Source organism: Natator depressus, chromosome 7 (genome assembly GCF_965152275.1).
Source record: "Natator depressus isolate rNatDep1 chromosome 7, rNatDep2.hap1, whole genome shotgun sequence".
Classification (NCBI taxonomy): Eukaryota; Metazoa; Chordata; order Testudines; family Cheloniidae; genus Natator; species Natator depressus.
Window position 1 is genome coordinate 49,022,900 of NC_134240.1, and position 24,869 is coordinate 49,047,768.

The 24,869-nt window shown below is 42.7% G+C and overlaps 1 protein-coding gene across 2 annotated transcripts in view; it reads right to left on the minus strand.

The window, feature by feature from the left end:
- The window catches only part of RBM6 (RNA binding motif protein 6), a 133,928-nt gene that overhangs the window by 105,498 nt on the left and 3,561 nt on the right, over window positions 1-24,869 (minus strand). For both annotated transcript variants that reach the window (XM_074958358.1, XM_074958359.1), the window contains exons 2-5: window positions 10,609-10,720; window positions 5,011-6,331; window positions 4,266-4,355; window positions 2,985-3,054 (exon numbers count right to left, since the gene is read on the minus strand). In XM_074958358.1, the coding sequence (XP_074814459.1) occupies window positions 2,985-3,054; window positions 4,266-4,355; window positions 5,011-6,331; window positions 10,609-10,652 (1,525 nt within the window). In that variant the 5' untranslated portion in view covers window positions 10,653-10,720. The remainder of the gene's footprint in view (window positions 1-2,984; window positions 3,055-4,265; window positions 4,356-5,010; window positions 6,332-10,608; window positions 10,721-24,869) is intronic.

Sequence of the window (24,869 nt, forward strand, 5' to 3'; positions counted from 1 at the left end):
ATGATTTTTGAAATCCTATGTCTGTGAAATTGACCAAAATGAACAGTGAATTTGGTAGGGCCCTACATATGATAAAAAGAGCTTAACAGTCATTAAAGTGTTCTGAACACTAATTATGGGACATTTATTCCACACTGAGTATTAGTTAGTTATTGGCCACTTCCTTTCCCCAATATCTGCAGTCCTCCTTCTCTCCAAGACACATTGCCAACATGAAGTGCACAATTAGACTCATTAATAACATTAAAATAATATATAGTTCTTGCTGTGTTGACACAGACGTTGCACTCTTACCCACGCATAGATGGACTTAGCACTAGCTCTTTTGAACTATGCTGTCATTTTTTTCACCAAAATAATCAATATAGCTGGTGTGCATAGGTGTATTACCTAGCACCTTCCATAATGAAATTTGCAGCATGATGTTGCCTTTGATTGTATGCATATTTAAGCACACACAGCATTACTGCAGTAGTAGAGTCCCAATCTTCAAACAGGGCTCCTACTTCCAAACACACTTAACTTTTCAGAAAAACTAAACTTTGAGCTCAGTTTTTCTGTTTCTCAGCTCAATTTTTTTAAGTTAGGTTTAAGTAAGCTTTCACCTTTTTAGTTAACTGATCAGGAAAAGATGTTTTCCACATTTTTAGAAAGTTACTTTGTTGTCACACACATACACAAAGGAAAGTTACTGATGTGATAAGTTACATAACTTCTGAGATTCCTGACTGGTATTTAAATTCTCAGGCATGTTACAACAACATATTTTGTTTTGCATCGAATCTCAAATCTTTGGATTGTCAAAACAATGCATCTGGCTAAAGCATGGTTAAGTGGACCATGAATAATTCTGCACTACTGCAGACAAGTCAATAGGAAGCAGGGCTACTGACCAATCAAATTAGCTGACAAAGAGTCAAGCAACAGTTTTAAATAGCCCACAGAACATAAGCTACTTTTTAAAATGTCAACCCTTTCCCTCCCCAAAAAAGTATTTACTACTATTTTAAATTAACAGAAATACATTTCTTGCTAAGATGATGACATGAGAACTGAAACAGAACATTTCATTTACAGTGTATAAGGGAAATTTGCACCTCTTGGGTTAAAGAATAACCATCAGTGGGCATTAAGGCCTCAGCATGCAGCTTCAGACATTACCGCCCACATCTGGACACCTTTGGAAACTGTGGGGCAATAGCTCTCTACCAAAAGCCTAACTATACATCCAAATTGATTGGAGGTGCAAGACTTGTGAAGAGAAGCCCAGGCTGGAATTCATTTTTTACTGAGAAGGAACATCATACTCCTGAGAAAGAGTATTAGACAGAACCATGTCTGTATATGTACAAACATGCAGTGTTGTAGCTGTGTTGGTCCAAGACATTAGAGAGTAAAGGTGGGTGAGGTTAAAAAAAAAAAAAAAACATATTACCCCACCCAGCTTGTCTCTGTGTACAAATATAATGCTTGATAATTGTGGTGTTGCACTGTATTAAATTTCATAAGCTTGATGTTAGCCACGCTGTGTTACACTCAAGGAGGATGGAAGGGAGCAGAGAGGCACTACCCATATCCTCAGTGAATCCTGCTTGTTAGGCAAAAGCAGGTGACATCACTATGGGACATTCGTTCGTTCAGGGGACCAAGGAAAGATGGAGAGCACTCCTTTGACAGCTGCTCAGAACCAAAAATGTAATTAAAGCTTTCACTTTGTGAAATACTCTTTTGTTCCAGGTTTAATTGTAAATAAGTAATGCACTGACCCCAGGCATTACAACTATCCAGCAAGTAACCCAGACCAGCAATGGTACAATGCAATGGCCAGCATAGAAACTTTAGCTTTTTTTGTGTTTGTTTGTTTGTTTGTTTTTAAATAAAAACACAAGAGTCTCCTTCTTTTAAGGGTTTGTAAAATGAAAAATTCACTTTGGAGCAGAAGCTGTTCAGTATCATCAGAGCAGGGAGAGATGCTTTCAGATGGTTTCCCATTGTATCCAGAATTTTCTTTCTATTGTAATTCTAACAACATCCCCAGGAATCATCCCTCATTCCCTACCATTGCACTTCCTTGTTTCGACAACTTTTTTTCCACCTAGAAAGGAACCCTGCAAGTCTTGTGAATACATGTCAGAAGCACAAAAAAGTGAACCAGGAAGATGAAAAAAAAAGTCATCCTTTGATATGAGGAAAGCCATCCTAATCCAGAATCTGGTACTTGTGTATACATACATATACACCGGACCCTCGTTACAACGCGGGATTTGGGATCCATATGCGTTACCGCGTTAAAATGAATTGCAATTAAAGTAATTAAATTTGGGATCCATGGCCGTGACCGCATTACATGCGAATTCGCGCTATATAGACGTACGCTCTAGCGAGGGTCCGGTGTGTGTGTCTATAGATATATATAGATATATATAAATAGACCACACACACACACATTATATATAAAGTTACATTTTGACCTGTGTTTCATAGCTATGATGTACTACAATAGCTTGGGATTACAAAAATAACATTTGTCAGTGATGCAAGGTCTCATGAGAAGTCTATTTGTATAGAATTTTTTCCAGAGTGCAATCACCTCATGGTTAAGACTGACTGCCCAATAAAAAGATTTAACAGGTAACCTCTACAGGGAACAAACATTGCCCACTGTGCATACAGGTTTTGCTCCTGAAGGAGTTCATCAGACAGTTTAGGTGCTTTCTGTCACTCACACATGGCTAGAGCACAGGTAGTACATGTGCTTAACCTCTGAAGTACCAAATCTATGACTGATGCCATCAATCTTGAAGGCGGCAAGAATACAGACTAGTATTTAGATGACTCAATAGGTATTTTCAGGCCATACTACCTATGATTATGGCATCAAACAATTTAAATAAAAAGAATAAGTGAGCACCAGTCTGATAAAGGCCTTTTGATAACCCCACCCCAGCTCCCTAAGACCAGAAGCACTGAAAAAACTCTCTCACCTGAACTATAATCTTTTAGGCGCAAGTCTTTCACAGGTGTCCCATCAGGCGCTCGGAAAGCGTTGAGAATCTAGAGAGACAAACCAAGAGTCCACATCAGTTCCACAGCACACACCAAACCAAGGCTACTTTAGCAAGGCAAGATAGCTTTTACTGTACTCTACTTCCTCTCTCTAACACTCTCATAAGACTTCTGTCGGTTTTGGATTCCCAACTCCATTACAAAGTGACATATTTTCCCACAGAGTCTCCTTATCATCTGAGAACTGCCTTTTAAAGAGAAACACTGTCGTTACAGAATTCAGGTGCATGGAGCTCAGTTATTTAGGTTTTAATGACCTCTCCATTCAGAGTGTTTTCTTCTTAATGTGTTGCAATCACTTCTCTGGCCATTTATTACGATTAAAATCACTGATTGATAGTTACCTTTGAGATTGTTTGGGCCTTTATTTCCTCTAACATCCCACTATCTCAGGACACAGTAAGTTCCTCACCTGAGTTCTCAGGCACAATTCTCAAGAAGTCTGATAATCATAACCAAACTAAAGAGCACTACATTGCAAGAGGCTCACAGTCTGGAACTGCCATGAGATACACCCTGGGGCTGACTACTGGGGCTCTGTGGAAGTAACTTTTTCTACCACCTCACAGAGGAAGGCTAGCAACCAGTGTTGGCTTTTTGACTAAGCTCAAGTGTAGTACGAGATGCTTTTTCTATCTCTCCAGGATATTATTTTAGCACCTCCCAGCTATTGCCCATGGAGCGGCCTGCAGCTCACTTGCATACTAACTCCCTTTCTGGCTACAAGGTGAATAAAGATGAGGTAATACAGGAATATAAGGCAGCCTGAAAGAAAGGGAAGTGAAAAGCCTTAGGCCCACCAGACAGGCTTAAGCAATCAAGCTAAAGTGAACTACATTTCCCCACCTATGAGCACTCAAGAGTGTCACCTCTACATTACTCGCAGTCAAAGTCTCAACAACAAGAAAAAAGTAGCACTGTGGTCACCCCTAAAACCTGGGATTTCCATGTGGAAAAAATCATGAGCTGGTGTAAATCGCACTCTGCCCACCTCTTGGACACAAAAGGCCTGAAAATACATTTTAGATTGGCAATTGCTTATATTTTTTGTTTAAAAGAAACAAAAGTTGCTCTTCTCTAATTAAAAATCTCTTCCGTTCTTCAGACCATGCTGGGAACTGCTTACAACATTTGGGATATTACATATTTTTGCTACAGATTTTGATAAACTTTGGAGGAATTTAAAAAAACCCACTTACATCATCCTTTGTGGCAGTTTCAGGCACTCCTCCTAGCCGAATGAGCTTGCTTGGTTTCACATCTTTGGGGCAGGTCCTGTAATCTTGGTCCTTGAGTTCAGAATCAAGATAGTTTTACAATTGAGACACAGTTGTCCGTAAGACATAAAACAGTAACAAAATAAAGCAGGGTACAATTCATAAGCAGAATGGCTCCAACAGCCCTTTACAACAACAGTATGTTTTAGGGATGGGCAGCCATGTTGGCTGGTTGTGGCCTTTCAAACTTGGAGCTATTTCAAATGCATTTAGATTCCGTAAAGAAATTTCAGTTTAGTCCCAGTAAATACTTGTCTACATACATGCGATATCATTCAGAGTAACCCTCGGTCACTGCTAAGAAGTGGCCAAACTCCTGGAAAAATCATGGGCTCTAAAAGATTTTAAAGAAAAGTGAGACAAGCCAACATACAGTTTCGTTGTGCTCCTAAAAGCAGGAGATATTTGGAAATTTTAAAAAATAGCTTGAATTATTTATTTTGATATTACTTTGGACTAAATTAAATGTGTGGTGTAGAGGGAATGAGTGGGGGTAGAAAATTAGAGGATGAGGAGGCATTCAGGGAAGGACCTATACAGGGATAAGACTGCTACCCCTAAGATATGGATGGAAATCTCCTTCACTGCCCCTCCCTCCTTTTTTCTCATACTTTAAATAAAAAAGGATCTGTTTTGGCTCATTCAGAGTTTTTACAAAACCACATACCTGAAGATCCTGCCTAGAATCTTTGCTGGGTTTTCCTTCTGTAAAGGACTTGCCGTGCTCATAATCAAACAGCTGACTCCCTGGCAGCCGGTGATCTACATCTCTGTACTCAATGTTTCTGTAATCAGTATCTTGTCTTCCGAGAAAATCCAGACCACCTTCGCCCTTTAGCACAAGACTCGAATCTGATCTTTGATGTTCAGTACCAGAAAGCTGCTGCTCATTTGCAAAGGTCTGCGGTGGCTCATCTCGGTCTTGAAGAGGCCCACGGCTATTCTGGAAATCTAGTGAAGACTCAATTTCAAGACCCACTCCAAGGGACTCTTCTCCTCTCGTTCTCAGCTCTGAATGTTGAAACTCTCCTTTCTGGATGCCAAAGGGAGATCTGTCTAGAATAAGATCACGCGTGGACTCTTCTCTCTTGTTTGTGCTTAAGGCAGATCGCTCTCTGTCTGTTAAAGGTACAGTAGACTGACTGCGCCTAAAATCTATAAGATTCTGATCCACAGGGGGAATCTCCCTGTCTGTAAAGTCCATAGTAGGAGCAATGTCTCTACCCCTAAAATCCTGATCAGATCGAGACTTGTGCCTATTTCTGAAATCTGAAGGCGGTGTCTCCCTGTCCCTGAAGTCCAGATCAGAGGTACTCATGCCCCTGAAGTCTACGTCAGGTACATCCCTGTTTCTAAAATCTGAATAGGAATGCTCTCTGCCCCGATAGTGTAACTCAGGCATGTCCCTTGACCTAAAGTCTGAATGGGCTCCATCTCTACCTCTGAAGTCCAGATCAAATGAACCCCTGCTCCTGAAGTCTGATGGGAGGTCCTCTCTGTCTCTATAGTCCATGGTATGAGCTTCCCTGTCCCTATAGCTCATACGGCTTGCCTCCCTATTTCTATAATCCATAGAAGAAACATCCCCACCCCTGAAGTCCATAGATGGCCCCTCCCTATCTTGGAAATCTCCAGAGTACATCTCCCTGCCCCTAAACTCAGAAGAGGGTGGTTCCCGGCTCCTGAAGTCCAACTGTGAGTCGTCTCTGTTCTGAAAGTCAGAAGGTGGGAAGTCTCTGCTCCTGAAATCATGATGACCCTCCCCACCTCTGAAATCACTCCGAGGTCCATCTCTAGCTCCATAGGTGAAAGAAGCTTCCTCTCTGTTGGCAAACTGAGGATTGAGAAGGCCTGAGAGTGCCTGGATATCAAAAGGAAGTGATTCTCTGCCAGAGAAGTTGCCAGAGTGTCTTTCTTGAGCAAGACTATCAAGGGAAGAAGGGTATTCCCTGTTCCACCCGGGAGCAAACCTTTCTTCTTGGCTCCCACTGTAGAAATAAAGACAGTATTATTCATAACGTGCTCAGAGTCTGAACTCTGCACAGAAGAACATTCTTCTCTAAGCTCTAAGAGCCACAGAAGGCATTGACGTTTGGCAGTTTAAGATGAGGCAGCATACGACAGATGTGAAATAGTAAACTTGCATGCTTCCATTTCACCACAATTTCTAGAAGCACTCAACAGGGAAAACCTGCAATATTAATGGGTTAATGATGATAGCAATCCACATAACCCTGCACTATATGCAGCTAGGGAGCCAGGTGAGGTTCCCTGAAGTGGTCTATTTGCTTGAGCATCATTTTGCTTTGGTTCTCTTAGCACGGATACAAATGGTTAACTTATTAAATGGTCATGAGGTGGAGATTACCTAGTCATCTCCATTAGCATGCTATACAATAGTTTGTCCTCTTTGCTAGGGCCTGATATTGCAAGATGCTGAGCACTCTCAATTCACACTGACTTCAGTAAGAGTTTGAGTGCTCAGAGGTTCCTAGAACTTAACTAGGAAAAGGTCAAGTGTTCAAAACTGTGTAGCTTGCTTGTGTCATACTAGTTCCCCAGCAACGGCACCTAATTTATGTTGCTAAAGCCATGGGCTCTAATTCTCTATGCACAGTGAGACTCAGAAAGAGGTTTTTTCTCAAGGAGGTAGGTTTCAGAGTGGTAGTCGTGTTCGTCTCTGTTATCAGAAAAACAACAAGGAGTCCTTGTGGCACCTTAGAGACTAACAAATTTATTCGGGCATAAGCTTTTGTGGGCTAAAACCCACTTCATAAATCAAAGAATATCAGGGTTGGAAGGGACCTCAGGAGGTCATCTAGTCCAACCCCCTGCTCAATCCCCAACAAAATCATCCCCGCCAGGGCTTTGTCAAGCCTGACCTTAAAAACTTCTAAGGAAGGAGATTCCACCACCTCCCTAGGTAACGCATTCCAGTGCTTCACCACCCTCCTAGCGAAAAAGTTTTTCCTAATATGCAACCTAAACCTCCCCCACTGCAACTTGAGACCATTACTCCTTGTTCTGTCATCTGCTACCACTGAGAACAGTCTAGATCCATCCTCTTTGGAACCCCCTTTCAGGTAGTTGAAAGCAGCTATCAAATCCCCCCTCATTTTTCTCTTCCGCAGACTAAACAATCCCAGTTCCCTCAGCCTCTCCTCACAAGTCATGGGTTCCAGTCCCCTAATCATTTTTGTTGCCCTCCGCTGGACGCTTTCCAGTTTTTCCACATCCTTCTTGTAGTGTGGGGCCCAAAACTGGACACAGTACTCCAGATGAGGCCTCACCAACGTTGAATAGAGGGGAACGATCACGTCCCTCCATCTGCTGGCAATGCCCCTACTTATACATCCCACTTTCTCATTGAAGTCTGTTTCTGAAGTTTTTTTGTTGAAGAATTGCCACTTTTAAGTCTGTTACTGAGTGTCCAGGAGATTGAAGTGCTCTTCTACTGGTGCTCTCCTACTGGGAGTGGATGGCTCACTACAAAAAGTAATTTTCCCTCTGCTAATGACAGGTTTCAGAGTAGCAGCCGTGTTAGTCTGTATCCGCAAAAAGAAAAGGAGGACTTGTAGCACGTTAGAGACTAACAAATTTATTTGAGCAATGCATCCAATGAAGTGAGCTGTAGCTCACGAAAGCTTATGCTCAAATAAATTTGTTAGTCTCTAAGGTGCCACAAGTCCTCCTTTTCTTTTTCCCTCTACTGATACTCACGCCTTCTTGACAACTGTTGGAAATGGGTAACATCTACCTTGATTGCATTGGCCTCGTTAGCACTACAAAAGTAATTTTCCCTCTCTTGATATTCACCCTTTCTTGTCAACTATTGAGAATAGGCCACTTCCACCTTAATTGAATTGGCCTCGTTAGCACTGACCCCCCACTTGATAAGGCAACTCCCATCTTTTCATGTGCTGTAATATTTATATTGCTTACTGTATTTTTCACTCCATGCATCTGATGAAGTGGGTTTTAGCCACGAAAGTTTATGCCCAAATAAATTTGTTAGCCTCTAAGGTGCAACAAGGACTCCTCATTTTTTCTCAAGAGGTAATTTCATAACATAAGAATGGCCATACTTGGTCAGACCAAAGGTCCATCCAGCCCAGTATCCAGTCTGCCGACAATGGCCAATGCCAGGTGCCCCAGAGGGAGCGTACCTAACAGGTAATGGACCAAGTGATCTCTCTCCTGCCATCCATCTCCACCCTCTGACAGAGGCTAGAGACACCATTACTTACCCATCCTGGCTAATAGCCATTTATGGACTTAACCTCCATGAATTTATCTAGTTCTCTTTTAAACCCTGTTACAGTCCTAGCCTTCACAACCTCCTCAGGCAAGGAGCTCCACAGGTTAACTGTGTGCTGTGTAAAGAACTTCCTTTTATTTGTTTTAAACCTGATGCCCATTAATTTCATTTCGTGGCCCCTAGTTCTTATATTATGGGAACAAGTAAATAACATTTCCTTATTCACTTTCTCCACACCACTCATGATTTTATTTAGCTCTATCATATCCCCCTTAGTCTCCTCTTTTCCAAGCTGAAAAGTCCTAGCCTCTTTAATCTCTCCTCATATGGAACCCATTCCAAACCCCTAATCATTTTAGTTGCCCTTCTCTGAACCTTTTCTAATGCCAGTGTATCTTTTTTGAGATGAGGAGGCCATATCTGTATGCAGTATTCAAGATGTGGGCATACCATGGATTTATATAAGGGCAATAAGATATTCTCTGTCTTATTCTCTATTCCTTTTTTAATGATTCCTAATATCCTGTTTGCTTTTTTGACTGACGCTGCACACTGCATGGACGTCTTCAGAGAACTATCCACGATGACTCCAAGATCTCTTTCCTGAAGCTACATCTAAATTACCAATAGGTTTTATGGGGATGAAGCAATCTGTCTCATTTTAGCCAAGTCTGACTCCCACGTATTTTTAAAAAACTTAAAAGGTAAACAGAAATAGAGCAAGAATCTTTAAAGAACAATCCCAAATCCTGATAAATCAGTAGACACCTCCTCTTTGGCAATCTTAGCAAATCAAGTTCACCTTAAAGTTCACAAAGATAGAAGCATTCACCCATGGACATGTGAGATGACATATTTGAATTTATTCAAATTATCTATGGATATATTGAAAGCAGTAATGCAAAACAATTATTATAACTTGGATCAAGGGGAAATAAATAATTCTCCAACACTTGAAAGAATTATGCTAGTTCATTTTCAACAGGAAAAAAACCACCAGGAAAGCATCATCATCTAGAACCAGCCAGAACAGTATTAGTTCAAGGGTAAAATAAAATCACATACAGCTACTCATATATAAAGCATACAAGTAGGGAAATGACTTCTTGGCAATCTCTACTTGTTACTGACTCAAACAGCAGAAGTATTCTCATTACCTCAGAACCCTGTGGGGTAAATTTCTGTTGTGAGGAAGTACACTCAGCAGATTCATTCAGGCTGGACAAATAAGTGAGTTAACAAGGATAATGAAAGAACTAAGTACTAGTGACTAAACAGTGAAATAGCCTAGCTCCTGATACCTCTCTTTTTCTAACCCCAATTTCCTGTCAACATAGGGTCTAAATGACAGCCAGAGGAATGCAAGCAAGGGAAACATTCCATTGTGTTGGTACTTCTTGTTTGAGTGTAAGGACTGTTACAATGACATTCACAAGTGTCTCACTATTGTACATTCCACATTCTGAGCTGTACTCCCTTAGATTTCTCTCTCAATAGCGTGGAAGTACCCTAACCATTCACTACAAACAAGTGACCTTAAAGGCCGTGAAGTTGCAGATATGTTTGAAACCAAGAAATGTTGAAACCAAGATCCAACAGGATCCACATGATAATCTTTAAAAATGCCTTAACAGCTTCTAGAGTCAAAGTTAGGTGTGTATTAACACCTTAGCTAACAATGGCTACATTAAATTTAAGTGTATGTTCAGCAAAGGTGCAAGGAGGAGAAGCAGAAATGCTAGAAGCAGCTATCTTTGCAGAAGAAATAACTAGCAGGAATTTACAGGAAGCTGGAACATTTTGTGTGGTAGAAAACAGGCAATTTGAGCCACTCAGAGTAGCTCCACAGTGGTCATATAGCTCACCCAAAAACAGTTTCACAATAGCAAGATGTGCAGTGAGTAATGACAAACAGTAAACAGAGAAAAGAGCTCCATACCCCCTGTTACTTTCAACATTTCACGTAAGAAGAGCCTTGAAATATAAACTCCAAATCCAAATGCTTACCGGAAAGGGCCCATTCTGTTGGCCGGCCGAGGGTCTCCCCACATCTTTCCCTGTCTGGTGGACTTCCAAAGATGGATAAATTCCTTCCACAAACAATGACAGACAGCAGAATCTGTGGTGGAAATAGCATGACAATAAGCCTGTAGACATCTATGAAAAATATCACCTGACCAGTTTAAACAAAGTTTTGTATATCTGAGATTCAGAAATATAAGCAACATGCTGCAGTGCAAGAACACAGAAATGCAACAATTAAACTCCTTCTTTTACTAAGTTTATATGTCCCAAACTATTCAACTTTTTTTTTAAATCAGATTGTCAGAATGGCAGGGGATAGTAATTTAAGATTTATTTGTCATTAATACCACACTTCCCACCTACTGTGTATTCTAATTTACTATTCACATTCCAATTAGAAAGGAGAAAACACTCAAGATCTACAAATCAATAGAGCTGTAATTTAAAAAAAAAATCAACATACAACATTAATTTTTAAGCCAGGCACAATTTCTGACAGAAGCTCTTGGCTGGCTAAGTATGGAAACATTTCCATTCAAATGGTCTATCACGGTGGTTCCCAAACTAGGGGCGCCACTTGTTCAGGGAAAGCCCCTGGGGGGCCGAACCGGTTTGTTTACCTGCCACGTCCACAGGTTCGGCCGATCATAGCTCCCATTGGCTGCGGTTTGCCACGCCAGGCCAACAGGGGCTGCGGGAAGGGTGGCCAGCACATCCCTTGGCCCGCGCCACTTCCCGCAGCCCCCATTGGCCGAGAACGGCGAACCGCGGCCAGTGGGAGCCGCGATCGGCCGAACCTGTGGACGCGGCAGGTAAACAAATCACGGCCCAGCCCGCCAGGGGCTTTCCCTGAATAAGTGGCGCCCCTAGTTTGGGAACCACTGGTCTATCATGTTTATTGTGCTACCTAGAGGCACTTGGATTAGAAACAAACATCTTGCTCACAATTGGTTATATAGGCACCACAAAAGTGCACAGTTCTAATCGGGATGGATATATCAGAACACAGGGTAGTCTCATTTGGATCTCTTTCCAGAGGCTACGAGAACATCCACAGCAAGTCTAGCTCCCTACTATGTTTCATTCCCACTTTAAGGTTCTTCTTGTGGTCTGATTATCAGCATAACCATCGGATACATTCATTGTGTTAGAAGAAAAGTGTCTGCCAAAAACACTTGTAGGACTTGTGGAGAAGACCAGAAGAGGCCCTGACTTTAGCACCACCAGCATAGATAGCATCTTCCTCACCCTTGACAACAAGACTAGTCTATAAATGCACAGCAGTCTTTTCTGGACAAATGGGTTGCTAAAAGCAGGAAGCCATGGCCTGGAAAAAGGGGAACATGACTACAGAGGATGTATTGCAGGCTCCTGATCAACCCCAGGAAAACACAGAACCCTCCAGTGTAAGTGAAGAGTGTTCCACTTTGGATGGCTCATCATGACAGTTTTCAAAGTGGGAAAGATCAGGAAGGGGAAGAGTTAAAGGAAATTGAGAGTGCATATGATAATCACTTCTGAAAAAATAGAAAAGTCCAATGGTCTGTCTGTGGAGTTATCACAAAAGTTGGTACTAGCGGGCAGAGAGTAGGTTGTCTCTCACAGCTGACATACTTGCAGTATTGCATAACAAGTAGGGGCAGACAGAAGAGGGAACTACAGAAGTGGAACCGGAGAGGTTCCAAAGAGCAGTAGTGGTACTGCTTAAAATTCCCATAGGGCTGTCTTTAGTGTTCCAGCACTATATAGACAACTAGCAGAACAGAGCACAGCACCTGGTGAAGGACAAAGGTGATACTGAATATAAGATTATTTCAACCCTGAAACACATGGGTAATTTGTCCAATATATCAGCAGATGGCTAGCTATGGCTTTGACCTTAAACAGCTGGGTATCACACGTATGAAAAAACATTTCAAAGATATACATGAGGTGGGAGTGATATAGATACAGCAGCCTGAGTTAGCTGGAGAATTGCTCATCAGCACTGCTCAACGTTGTCAAGGCAAGCACATTCAGGGCAACGGACGCAGACAACAATCACTCCCACAGCCACCTAGAATGGAACAGCAGACACAGAAGTTTGAGAAAGGTCAAAAATACATCTGAAGAGACCCTTACTGACTTCTGCCTCCGAAAAGATGCTTCGCCCATGTGGAAGATGAGGATGTCCAGAAGTTGCTGGCTACTGTCAAATCCAGAACATCCAGGTCCAAGCAGTTTCCCCTCCCAAACGAAAAAAGGCTATGGTAGAACTTTATTGAGCAGCAAAGGATGCAACACAGCTGGCAACAGACAGCTCCAAGGGGCGGGGGGGAGGGGTGCATCAGATTACAGGCCCACTAATGCACAGCAGGTCAGCCTCAGCAAACTGATTTGCCAGCATGAGATACACTGCATGTGTTGTTTTGAGAAGCAGCATGCTGTCAGCAATGTATTGGAGGAAATGCATAGTGTCATACAACCGTGGCTGCTCTCCCACAGCTTTCATGGCCTCTGACAGAGGACAAAGCATGAAGCAGCAGCCCATGTCAGCTGTTTCGCATTCATATCCTGCTTCACACTCCCTCAACCAAGCAGCACCGGAGCTTCTCTGAGGGAAGTGAACAAATGCTGACCTGGTAATTATATGGCCTCCATCACAATACTATTTGAGATCATCAATGATTAACGAATGAACAATCAACATTAATGAATTTATCCTAATACCCCTGTAATTTACATACAGAAAACTGAAGTGTAGAGAGACTATGTGACTGTGCCAAGATCACACATGAAATCTCACTGAGCCAGGAACTGAACCCTGATCTCTTAAGGCCCAGTCTAGTACCCTAACCACACAGCCACCTCCTTTCTCCTCCTCCTTTTTGCCTGCACACACTTCAGCTGGTCTTCCACTGCATGTAATGTTCTCCAAGAGATTCAGATGACGCTGACTCTCTTGCCATCAGAAGCAGGAGATGGTGACACAACCAAATTGCATGCTCCATATGTTGCATCAGCTCAATAAGCACTGTGCTGCCCTCTGAGCTATACAATGCATTGTGTTGCACAGCTTACAGACCCAGAAAGACAGTAACCTGTATTTCATTTGGTCAGATTGGCCTCTTGAAAGGACTATGTGGCATCTAGAGACCAAGGCTTAACTAGCATTAGCTGGGTCATTGGGCTGATATGCCTACTAACGAAAAGTTCTGAGGTCAAGTTATACAGCCAGTAAAATGACAACATAACTGCAGCACAGGCCAAAAACACATTGCCCAAACTCAGAGGTAACTACCACCTCAGGAACAAGAGCACATAGTGACATATGTGAACTGCAGATTTAAAAATACCCTGGTTACCTTCCTCCTGTTGAGGCAGACACCCTACCAAAAGCAAAAATTAAAACATGGACCAAGTACATTCAAGGGGACCCATTCCTAAACTCTTGCAGCAGCATCCCACTCAGACAAAAGGGCAGTAGCAGCTGCTCAGATGGGAAGACCAGGCACTGTGGAGCAGCCTGAAGGATTCTGAGTTCATTAACATTTCCCCTGCAAGATTCAAATGAAGCCACCACTTCACAAACAGCAGATGGCTACAGGATACAGTTGTAGTGGCTGCTAACACAGACCCCTTATTATATTAGCAGCTCAAGAGAGATGCAGGGCAGGAACTCTTCCATGTAGCTGTCCCATTGCCTAGGCTGAACCCATTCCAGTGATTACTCCAAATAGCTTTTGGATACAGCAGGAGCTATGGACACTGGCCATTACACCTCCCTCTACAAAGGCTATGTTGAGGATTTCAACAAAATTATTAAATCCCTGTTTCTGTCTAATTATCAAAAGACTGACCGCATAACTACTAGTAGCAGCTGGGAAAAATAGCCTTAGACAAGGATAACACAGGGTGAATAGTAATATGTTCTCCCCAGCATGCCCCATGCAAGAAACTAAAACCTGCCAACTGCCTTATGAAGAAAGCACACTTTCTACCTGGGGACCATTACCAACCAGTTAAACGGATGGGAGATGCTAGATAGCACAAGCATTCCCTACATCCCCTCAGTCATCAACTAGTGCAGTGTTGCCAATTTAGTCATTTTCCAACTCCTGTAAATTCGAGCATCCCCACTAATTTCAATTCCTGGGGAAAACATTATGATATTACCCTCAATGCTTGAGGGAGTGGCCGTTGGTGTAGTAATCCTGACCCTGCTAAAACCGTGATACAGCAGCATAGAATACTGTCCTGGGGGGAGAGAGAGCCAATGAGAGAGCAGCTCAGCTGGGGAAGGGGCTCAGAATTAACCTGAAGGGCGGCTGAGAGATAAAACAGAGGAAGGAGAAGAATCTACATGCTGAGCTAGCAGAGAATAAAAGTAGGGAGTGAGAAGGAGGAAAGAAGGAAAATAGAAAAGTTTTCAGGTCAGGAGAAGAAGAAAAAAACAGACCTGGGCATGGAAGCAGAAACTTTTAAAGAAGGGAAGTAGAGGGAAATAAAATCTACCGATGCACAGGAGAGAGAGCATCAAGGGAGAAAAATGAAAAAATGTAAATGGTGAAAATGGGAATTGATCAAGAAGTTGTGAGAGATGAAAACAGATCCTGAAAACATTAAAACGGGAATGTCACCCACATAGGACCTAAAGCACATGAACAGAGAGAATAACTGTTTGAACATCTAATGAAGGAACACAGTCCAAAGGTGCCTAATGGACAAGTAAGGGCACACTAGGTGAAGAAACCCAACTTGTGAATAAACATGGTGCAAAGAGGTACAATCACAGGAACACAATCTAAGGAGCACTCCAAGCCAAAAAGAAGAAAAGGACAGCAAGAGTGGAGCTGGACTTACAGCCAAGGAGAGCAAAAGTTGATTCTTCTCTGAAGTGACACAGGATATTGTTGAGTAATTGCTTTTGTTCTTGCATTTGTAATTTTGGTTGCTCTGGATTACAAATGGAAAGATTAATCTTTATTTTTTGCACACACTCTGCAAAGGGGTACATCTTCCAGAGCAGGACTGTGAGCAGAGAGCAGCCCTAAGGGTCTATTTACTGTGGACAGCAGCTGGTCCCTGCCAGTATTAAAGGGATCTTGAAATTACAGCCCTGCTGGCTGCTCTCCTTCTTGCCCTGCATTATATACAATGCTGAAGAGAACCATCATTCTCCCAAAAAGAAAAGGAGTACTTGTGGCACCTTAGAGACTAACAAATTTATCTGAGCATAAGCTTTCGTGAGCTACAGCTCACTTCATCGGATGCATAGCTCACGAAAGCTTATGCTCAAATAAATTTGTTAGTCTCTAAGGTGCCACAAGTACTCCTTTTCTTTTTGCAAATACAGACTAACACGGCTGCTACTCTGAAACCTATCATTCTCCCGAGTGCCTGGGCTCAACTTCCTCACATTAAAAGGGTGCTGATACCAAATGTCTCATTACCAGTAACTTTAAAGAAGTGAGTTTACACTAAGGGCTCACAGGTATTCTTGCCCTACACCTTTCTATCCCCTCCTATAACTCCTGATGTCATATGAATCTTCCGTTTGTTCTCTTCCCCCCCCCCCCCTTCTACAACTCAGTCTTCACTCTCCTCCACAATCTCCAAATGGAATTCTATAACGGTGGCTACCCTACTTTCACTGATAACTATCTTACGTTCACAAGAAGAGTGGTGTGAACATGTTAAATCAAAATCCAGTTTCTGGTTTGCAAACGCTATTTGATAGCGCCACTCTGGACGCAGCAGGAGATGGTGAAATTACTTCCCAATACTCACACCTCCCCCGCCCCCTCAAAAGCCCTATACTTGATTATTAAACTGCTCTGCACATAGCAGTGGATGTTGCACAGCTCTGTCAGCTTTGGTAGAGTCCGGCTGACATGAAACTGATGAACAGGCACTTGTACTCAAGTTTCCAGTTATACAAGCTTCACTAAAATATGAGAGGTAGAACCAAGCACCACCAATCCATTCTTTTTGAGACCCTTTATAAACAGAATCCCATGTATTCCACAATTCCACAAGAACTGAATTCACCTGCTGCCACGGAACTAAGCACCAGAATCTCAGCTTTCATTTTAAAAAAGCATTTCTAGTCCTTACCGTTGCGAAGATAATTTGAAAATATGACTCAAGGGTAACTAGAGGATTATACACTTTGTTGCTTCTGTAGACTGAGCCCATTGCACATACCAGGTTTCCCTAGTGCCATCCCTCCCCAGGTGTTGTGTACCCCTCATTCCTCCTCCTCCACCATGGCAAGGGTTTCATATGCCTCCCGCATTTTCCCCTTGCCACATACCAGGCACGTGTCCTTCATGTCACCCTCACACTATACCATCTTCCCCTTCTTCCTCCAAGCCAGAGGTTCAGTGTGTTCTAACCCACCCCCCACATTCTCCCCATGCCAAGGTCCCCATTTCCCCCTTCTCTTCATGCCATGAGCACTGGGTGTGCCCCCATTCCCTCCTCTCTACCACCTTTTTCATTTCTTTGGTTTCTGTTTCTGAGGGAAGTCTTTAAGGATGTCCACATTTTTAGAAACTGTATTGGGAGAATCAGCACAGCTGAGATGGGTGAGTATATTATGTTGGAATGTTTTGATGACAGCCAGCAACTAGTTCTACAGACAATTACAGAAGTGATTGAAGCAGCTGGGTCTGCTAACCAGAAGCCAGAGGCTTCATGTGTCCCACATTTTCCGCTTTCAAAGTTTTTACCAAAATCAGAGTTTCTACTGATGCTTAGAACAGTCCCTATGCAGTGGTGTTGTAGCCATGTTGGTCCCAGGATGTTAGAAAGACAAAGTGGGTAAGGTAATATCTTGTATTGGACCAACTTCTGTTGGGGAGAGAGACAAACTTTCGAGCTACACAAGAGAACTTCTTCAGGTCTGGGAAATGTACTCTGAGTGTCACAGCTAAACACAAGGTAGAACAGATAGCTTAGCATAAGTAGTTGGCACATATTCTAAGATTCCTTTCAAGGCAAAGAGGCCTGTTAACACCCATATAGTGATAGGGCAAAAAGGGTGGTTAGTGGGTTACACGTTGTTGTAATAAACCATAAACAGTCCCTGAAACTTTGGAATTGAACTGGTAATGGCCTCCAAAATTTATCAGACTGAAAAATGCCATCAACTTGACTGTCAGACCTCACTTTGCTTGGCCAACCAAAGTACTGATACCCTCTTGAGAACGTACAGAGCATCAAACAACAGCTTTAAGAGATGAGAACATTCCCATTCATCTCAATCAGAGCCATGTAGACTCTGATTCCTTGGCCATGGCATATATTTATTTGTTTGTCTTTTGAGATGCCACAAAATTCTGCATTTTTGGTTCACAATTTCCCATTCTGCTGTAGCCAGGTGCTCATCAATGTATTTTCTGTCTCCCTGACTGCAGTGGCCTTTGGGTCTCTAGTGTTCCCCACAGGGGAAGTTAAGTGGATTATAGTGAGGATGGCATCCATGGCATCCATGGCTACAGGCAGCAAGAATTTGGAGAGCCAGAGCTGAAGTCCAATGGGACAACCAGAAGCTGGGCTGCCTGGAAAGATAAGCTTCTGAAGCCAGGCCCCTCCACCCTCGGCATACACAGGGACAGAGGGGAGAGGTGCTTCTGAACCAGGCAGACTGCAGGAAATCGTAGGAGCCAAGGCTTGTGGAGTGGAGCCAGGCCACCTGGAGAGCACAACAAAAAATCCTATCCTTAAAAACATCAATGAACTTTACACCAAATAGTATTGTCAACTGTGAGCCATAGCAGTGCATGTGAAGGGGATAGGGATGCAGGATATTACACAGTAATAAAAAATATTAATGTTAAGGAATTTAGGGTTGTGCCTAAAAATTTAGTCCAATTATTCCAGAGAGTCCTGATTTATAACTCCTTTAAAAAGAGCAGCTATCACTCCAACTACAATGAACATTCAGGAGGTTCCATCTGAACACAACAATATGGGACTCAAATATAAAAATTATAAACACTACGTTACCTTTATTCTCTTCCCTCCCCCACCTACAAAGTGCCCCCCAAACTTCCTAGTGGAGAGACAGAAAAGGGATCTCTCAAGGGAAGGAGGGGAGGATAGATGACCCTTTTGAGGCCCCAGGAGAGAATGACAAATGGGCCAGTGGAAAGAGGGAGTCAGTGAATGGACCAATGGCCCTTGACTCTCCCAGTGGATGGCGGGGGGGGGGGGGGGGGAGGGGAAGGGCAGGACTGATAGCAACCTGTCCAAGGCACTGCTCCTCATGCTCACTCTCCCTCCTTTGCCATTACTGTAAGAATTTCCTCATGTGAACATGAACCATGTGATGCAATTACAAAAAAAGTGAACATTCTGAGGTGTTGTGATGCTTCTTGGGGGTACCCAGGGTAGGTGGTAGTGAGGTACCTCACAACTCTTGGTGTGAGGAAGGTTTGGGTCAGCTCCCCAACTCCAGCCGCCATGGCAACCAGCCCTGCCCTTTAGCAATCACAGTCCCGGCTGTCATTCTACAATGACACATCTGGGTTAGGAAACTGCATGTAAGGCCATGAATGTAGGGCTGGGGCAGGGGGTTGGGGAGCAGGAGGGAGTGCGGTGTGCAGGAAGGGGCTCAGGGCAAGGGGTTGGGGCGGAGAAGTGTGGGAGGAAGCTTAGGGCAGGGGTGCAGAGAAGGGGACAGAGTGTGGGAGGGGGCTCAGGGCAGGGAGTTGAGGTTCAGGAGGGGTGCGGCAGGGGGCTCAGGGCAGGGGGTTGCGGTGTGGGGTCGCGGTGTGGGGTCCAGCCTGGCACCACTTACCTGGAGCAGCTCTGGGGTGGCAGTGGTGCACAGCGGGGCCAGGGCAGGCTCCTTACCTGTCCTGGCCCCATGCCGCTCTCGGAAGCGGCTGGCACCACACCCCTGCGGCCCCTGGGGGAGGGTGGGGGGCAGAGGGCTCCGCACACTGCCCTCACCTGCAAGTACCTCCCCCAAAGCTCCCATTGGCCGTGGTGGAGACTGACAGCTCACGGCCCCCCTGAGGGGTCCAGACCCCCAGTTTGAGAACCCCTGGACTAGATGATCATGTTGGTCTCTTCTGACCTTAAAGTCTATGAGGCAAACTGACAGCATACATGTCTCACTCAGACTTACAGACTGGCTGTAAAGCGCTGCTAGGATATTGGGTGAGGTAGATACGAGGTTATTTTATTAATGAAATCTACGCTCTATAAAGCATGTTATGATTTTATTTTACACTAGGGCTGTCGATTAATTGCAGTAAACTCACACAATTAACTCAAAAAAATTAACCGAGATCTAAGTTTCCTGTAAGCTGCGCAGCAGGCTATCAAGGACCACACAGGCAGGGAGAGGTGCCCCTCCCCCAGCCCCACTCTGCCCCACCAGAGCTACTGCAGCCAGGATAACAGCCAGGAAGAGGCACCTCTCCCCCGGCCCCACTGGAGACGCCCTCCCCCAGCCCAGCTCCACCGGAGCTGCCACAGCTTTGGAGAGGCACCCTTCACCTGGCCCGGCCGAGCCAGAGCTGCCGCAGCCAGGGAGAGACAGCCAGAAAGAGGCACCTCTCCCCCAACCCCGCTGGAGCTGCCGTGGCCGGGGCGCCCCTTCCCCTCCCTCTCCCCCAGCCCAGACCAACTCTGCTGGAGCTGCCACAACTTGGGAGAGAAGCTCCTCCACCGGCCGAGCCAGAGCTGCCGCGGCCATTGAGAAGCACCTCTCCCCTGGCCCGGCCCCAAGCTGCTGTGGCGAGAGAAGCTCTGTCCCAGCCTTGAGTCCCCTCCCGCACCCCGAACCGCTCATCCTGGCCCCACCCCAGAGCCCGCATCCCCATCCAGAGCCCACACCCCCTGCACCCCAACCCTCTGCCCCAGTCCTGAGCCCCCTCCCACATTCCAAATCCCTCGGCTCCACACCCGCCACACATCACCTCCATATTGGTGCACATTACAAAATTCATTCCCCACATGCACATAAAAAATTAGAGGGAACACTGATCACAATTTTAAAAATTAATCGCAGTTTTAATCACTCTGTTAAACAGGGCACCAATTTAAATTTATTCAATATTTTGGATGTTTTTCTACGTTTTCAAATATATTGATTTAAATTACAATACAGAATACAATGTGTACAGTACTCACTTTATATTATTTTATTAAAAATATTTTCACTGTAAAAATGATAAACAAAAGAAACTTTTTCAATTCACCACATACAAGTACCATAGTGCAATCTCTTTATCGTGAAAGTGCAATTTAGAAAGGTAGACATTTTTTGTTACATAACTGCACTCAAACACAAAACAATGTAAAACTTTAGAGCCTACAAGTCCACTCAGTCCTACTTCTTGTTCTGCCAATCACTGAGAAACAAGTTTGTTTACATTTACAGGAGATAATGCTGTCAACTTCTTTTTTACAGTGTCACCAGAAACTGAGAACAGGCATTTGCATGGCACTTCTGCAGCCGGCACTGCAAAGTATTTACGTGCCAGATATGCTAAACATTCATATGTTTTTGGCCACCATTCCAGAGGACATGCTTCCATGCTGATAACGCTCATTAAAAAAAAATGCATTAATTAAATTTGTGACTGAACTCCTTGTGGGAGAACTGTATGTCTCCTGCTCTGTTTTACACCCGCATTCTGCCATGTATGATAATATCAGTCTCGGATTATGATCCAGCATGTTGTTTGTTTTAAGAATACTTTCACTGCAGATTTGACAAAATGCAAAGAAGATACCAATGTAAGATTTCTAAAGATAGCTACAGCACTCGACCCAAGATTTAAGAATCTGAAGTGCCTTCCAAAATCTGATTGGAACGGGGTGTGGAACATGCTTTCAGAAGTCTTAAAAGAGCAACACTCCAACGCAGAAACTACAGAACCTAAACCACCAAAAAAGAAAATCAACCTTCTGCTCGTGGCATCTGACTCAGATGATGAAAATGAACATGCGCTGGTCTGCACTGCTTTGAATCGTTATCGAGCAGAACCTGTCATCAGCATGGACACGTCCTCTGGAATGGTGGTTGAAGCATGAAGGGACATATGAATCTTTAGTGCATCTGGCACATAAATATCTTGCAAAGTCGGCTACCAGAGTGCTATGTGAACGCCTGTTCTCACTTTCAGGTGACATTGTAAGCAAGAAGCAGGCAGCATTATCTCCTGCAAATGTAAACAAACTTGATTGGCTGAACAAGAAGTAGGACTGAATGGACCTGTAGGCTCCAAAATTTTGCATGGTTTTATTTTTGAATGCAGTTATTTTTTGTACATAATTCTACATTTTTACGTTCAACTTTCATGATAAAGAGACTGCACTACAGTACTTGTATTAAGTGAATTGAAAAATTCTCTTTTTTTTACAATGCAAATATTTATAATAAATATAAAGTGAGCACTGTACACTTTGTATTCAGTGTTGTAACTGAAATCAATATATTTGAAAATGTGGAAAACATCCAAAAATATTTATATAATAGCATTTTATTATTGTTTATTTGCACAGTTAATTGCAGTTAAACCTTCTAATCGCTTGACAGCCCTATTTTACACATAACCTTTTGAATATTTCTATTCACTATTACTTGAATCTCTATGCTTTGTTAAATAAACATACCCTTGATTTCATTATAAACCAGGGTGGATTTGATTTAATTCACTAGTGAGGAAGACTCAATTTAATCATGGATTTCTACATAAAAGTGCATTCTTGTTGGCTGTTATAACCTTAATACATATTCTTCACAACTCAGAAATAGATGTAAGTTTCAGTTTTAGAAGGTACACACTATACATTTTTAAAGTGATTTTGAAAACTTTTCAGATTAGTTTTACAGCTAATATCAGAAAATGAATGATTGTTTGGTTATTTCATTAACCAAAGATAACTGAAGCAGATATTTATGAAGTCATTGGGAGGTGAACTATCTCCAATTCAACAGGTTAATCATTAATATTTGGAGAATTTTCTTGCCATGATGTATTAGGAGGAGAACATCACCAGACAGACATTTAAACTGTTTTATTTAACTAAAACAACAACCTTAGGTATTCTGGATTTTTTTCTTCAACAGAAAACATATGATATTTTAACAAAACAAGCATATGAATTTTTGAATTTAGTTAAACATTGAAGTTTTTTTAAATCAGGTTTGTTTTTGTTAAAATTCTTTTTAACTAAAATAGTTAAATGAATTTAAAAAAAAATTATATTGACTGTCAGCCAGGTCATCATGAGAAACTTAAAAGATTGGCTTCTGCAGCTAACTCAATTGTCTTCATCTTCATTTTCCTGTTTGTTCATAATCTGGAAAAGAAAAACAAGCTTTCCTGCTTTTTCAGGTCCCAAACGATTTCTCAATTTGGAATGAATTAGTCCAAAGGAAGAAAATATTCTTTCTACACTGACAGAAGAAGCTACTGCTGTTAAAAGTGAGATTATCACTTCAACAGTCTCTGAATCCAAGTGCTTAAGTGCCTTCCACCAGTTCGATAGTGTGACTTTCTTTAAAACATAAGCAAACATATTTCTTGAATGGTTCTTATTCCCAAACTGGGTCTCTTTTACGACCTGCTGCCATTATAGGTTTCCCCTTCTAGTGAGAGAATGGTATGGTAGATCTCAAATCAATCAAGGCTACACTCAGAAAGACCTCAAGGCTTCTGGAATATGCTGCACAAACAGTTTCACTTTTGTTTCTACTGCTTGTCCCTCCCTTCTCACATTTATCTCCAGACTTCTTCTCCTTGTCCAGATCTACTCCATCCCCAACAATCTTCTATTCACTGAACTTTTTGAAATTTTGCACCTTTAGAGAGAGGTAAGGGACTGACTCTGTGTACACAAATTTGCAGAATGACAATAGGGTTGAGGTCTGTTATTTCTCAACTCTATATATTATTTATTTTAAAATATTTTTGCTGTTAACAAGCATATTATCTCTGGAGAGACAAATCCACAGTTTGAGAACTGCAAAACTAAGCATCTCTGATGGTATCTTCTAAACTGAGCATTGAGTCCCATTGGGTAGATAAAAAGATTAACCTAAATAATCTATAAAGAAGCCCCTGGAACCCCATAAGATTAGGTCCCTAATCGATGAACTATTGGAACTCATTTACAAAACTTTTCTTAAACATTACATGAATATATTGTCTCATACTATAGAATCAGAATTTATAATCCCTAGTCCATGATGAGATATCTTTAAGATATAATGTATCTTGACATTGATTTTTATCCACCCTGCTATAAACAGATCTAAGTGCTGTGAGTTAAGTGGAGCAGTAATCTAAGATAAAACTGGTAAACTGGGAAGTACTGCTTCTTTGGAAGTAGTGAATCAGTAAATACTGCAAGTGTCCAGCGGACCAGGGGTTAGACACTCCAGGGAGATGCACCCCTTGCTGGTGGAGTTGGGGAGATGATCCCCGGCAGGCTAAGACAAGGCTTCCTAACACTAAGTGTAGGTGGTAGCGAGGTGCCTCACAACTGTGGGTACTCCCGGGAAGGGTCACAAGTCCCCAGAATGACATTAGCCTTTTTTGTAATTACATCACTTTGTTGGCACATGTTCACTTTGTGATTCACTATAACCCCTTGATCCTTTTCTGCAGTAGTACTGTCTCCACAATTATTACCCATTTTGTAGCTGTGCGTTTGATATTTTCTTCCTAATGCTTTGTCTACACTAGCACTTCTGTCGGCAAAACTTTTGTCAGTCAAGGGTTTTACACCCGACTGACATAAAAGTTTCACTGACAGAAGCGTCAGTGTGGACAATGCTATGTCAGCAAGAGACACTCTTCCGCCGACATAGTTACCGCCACTTGTTAGGGGTGGTGTAATTATACCAGCGGGAGAGCTCTCTCCTGCTGGCACTGAGCAGCTACACAGTGGTGCAGCTGTGCCGCTGTAAGGTCTGTAATGTAGACATAACCCAAGTGTACTACTTTGTACTTTTATGTACTGCATTTTATCTTGTTGATTTTAGACTAATTCTCCAATTTGTCAGGGTAAAATACTTGCAACCCATACCACCTTGGTGTCATCTGCAAATTTTATAAGCATACTCTCCACTCCATTATCTGAATAATTCATGAAAATATTGAACAGTATCGAACCCAGGACAGACCCCTGCAGGACCCACTAGATACATCCTCCCAGTCTGACAGTGAACCAACGATTTCCTGCTTGCTTTTCAGATCTCGTGATAAACTTTATGCCCATGGCTACAATTGGGG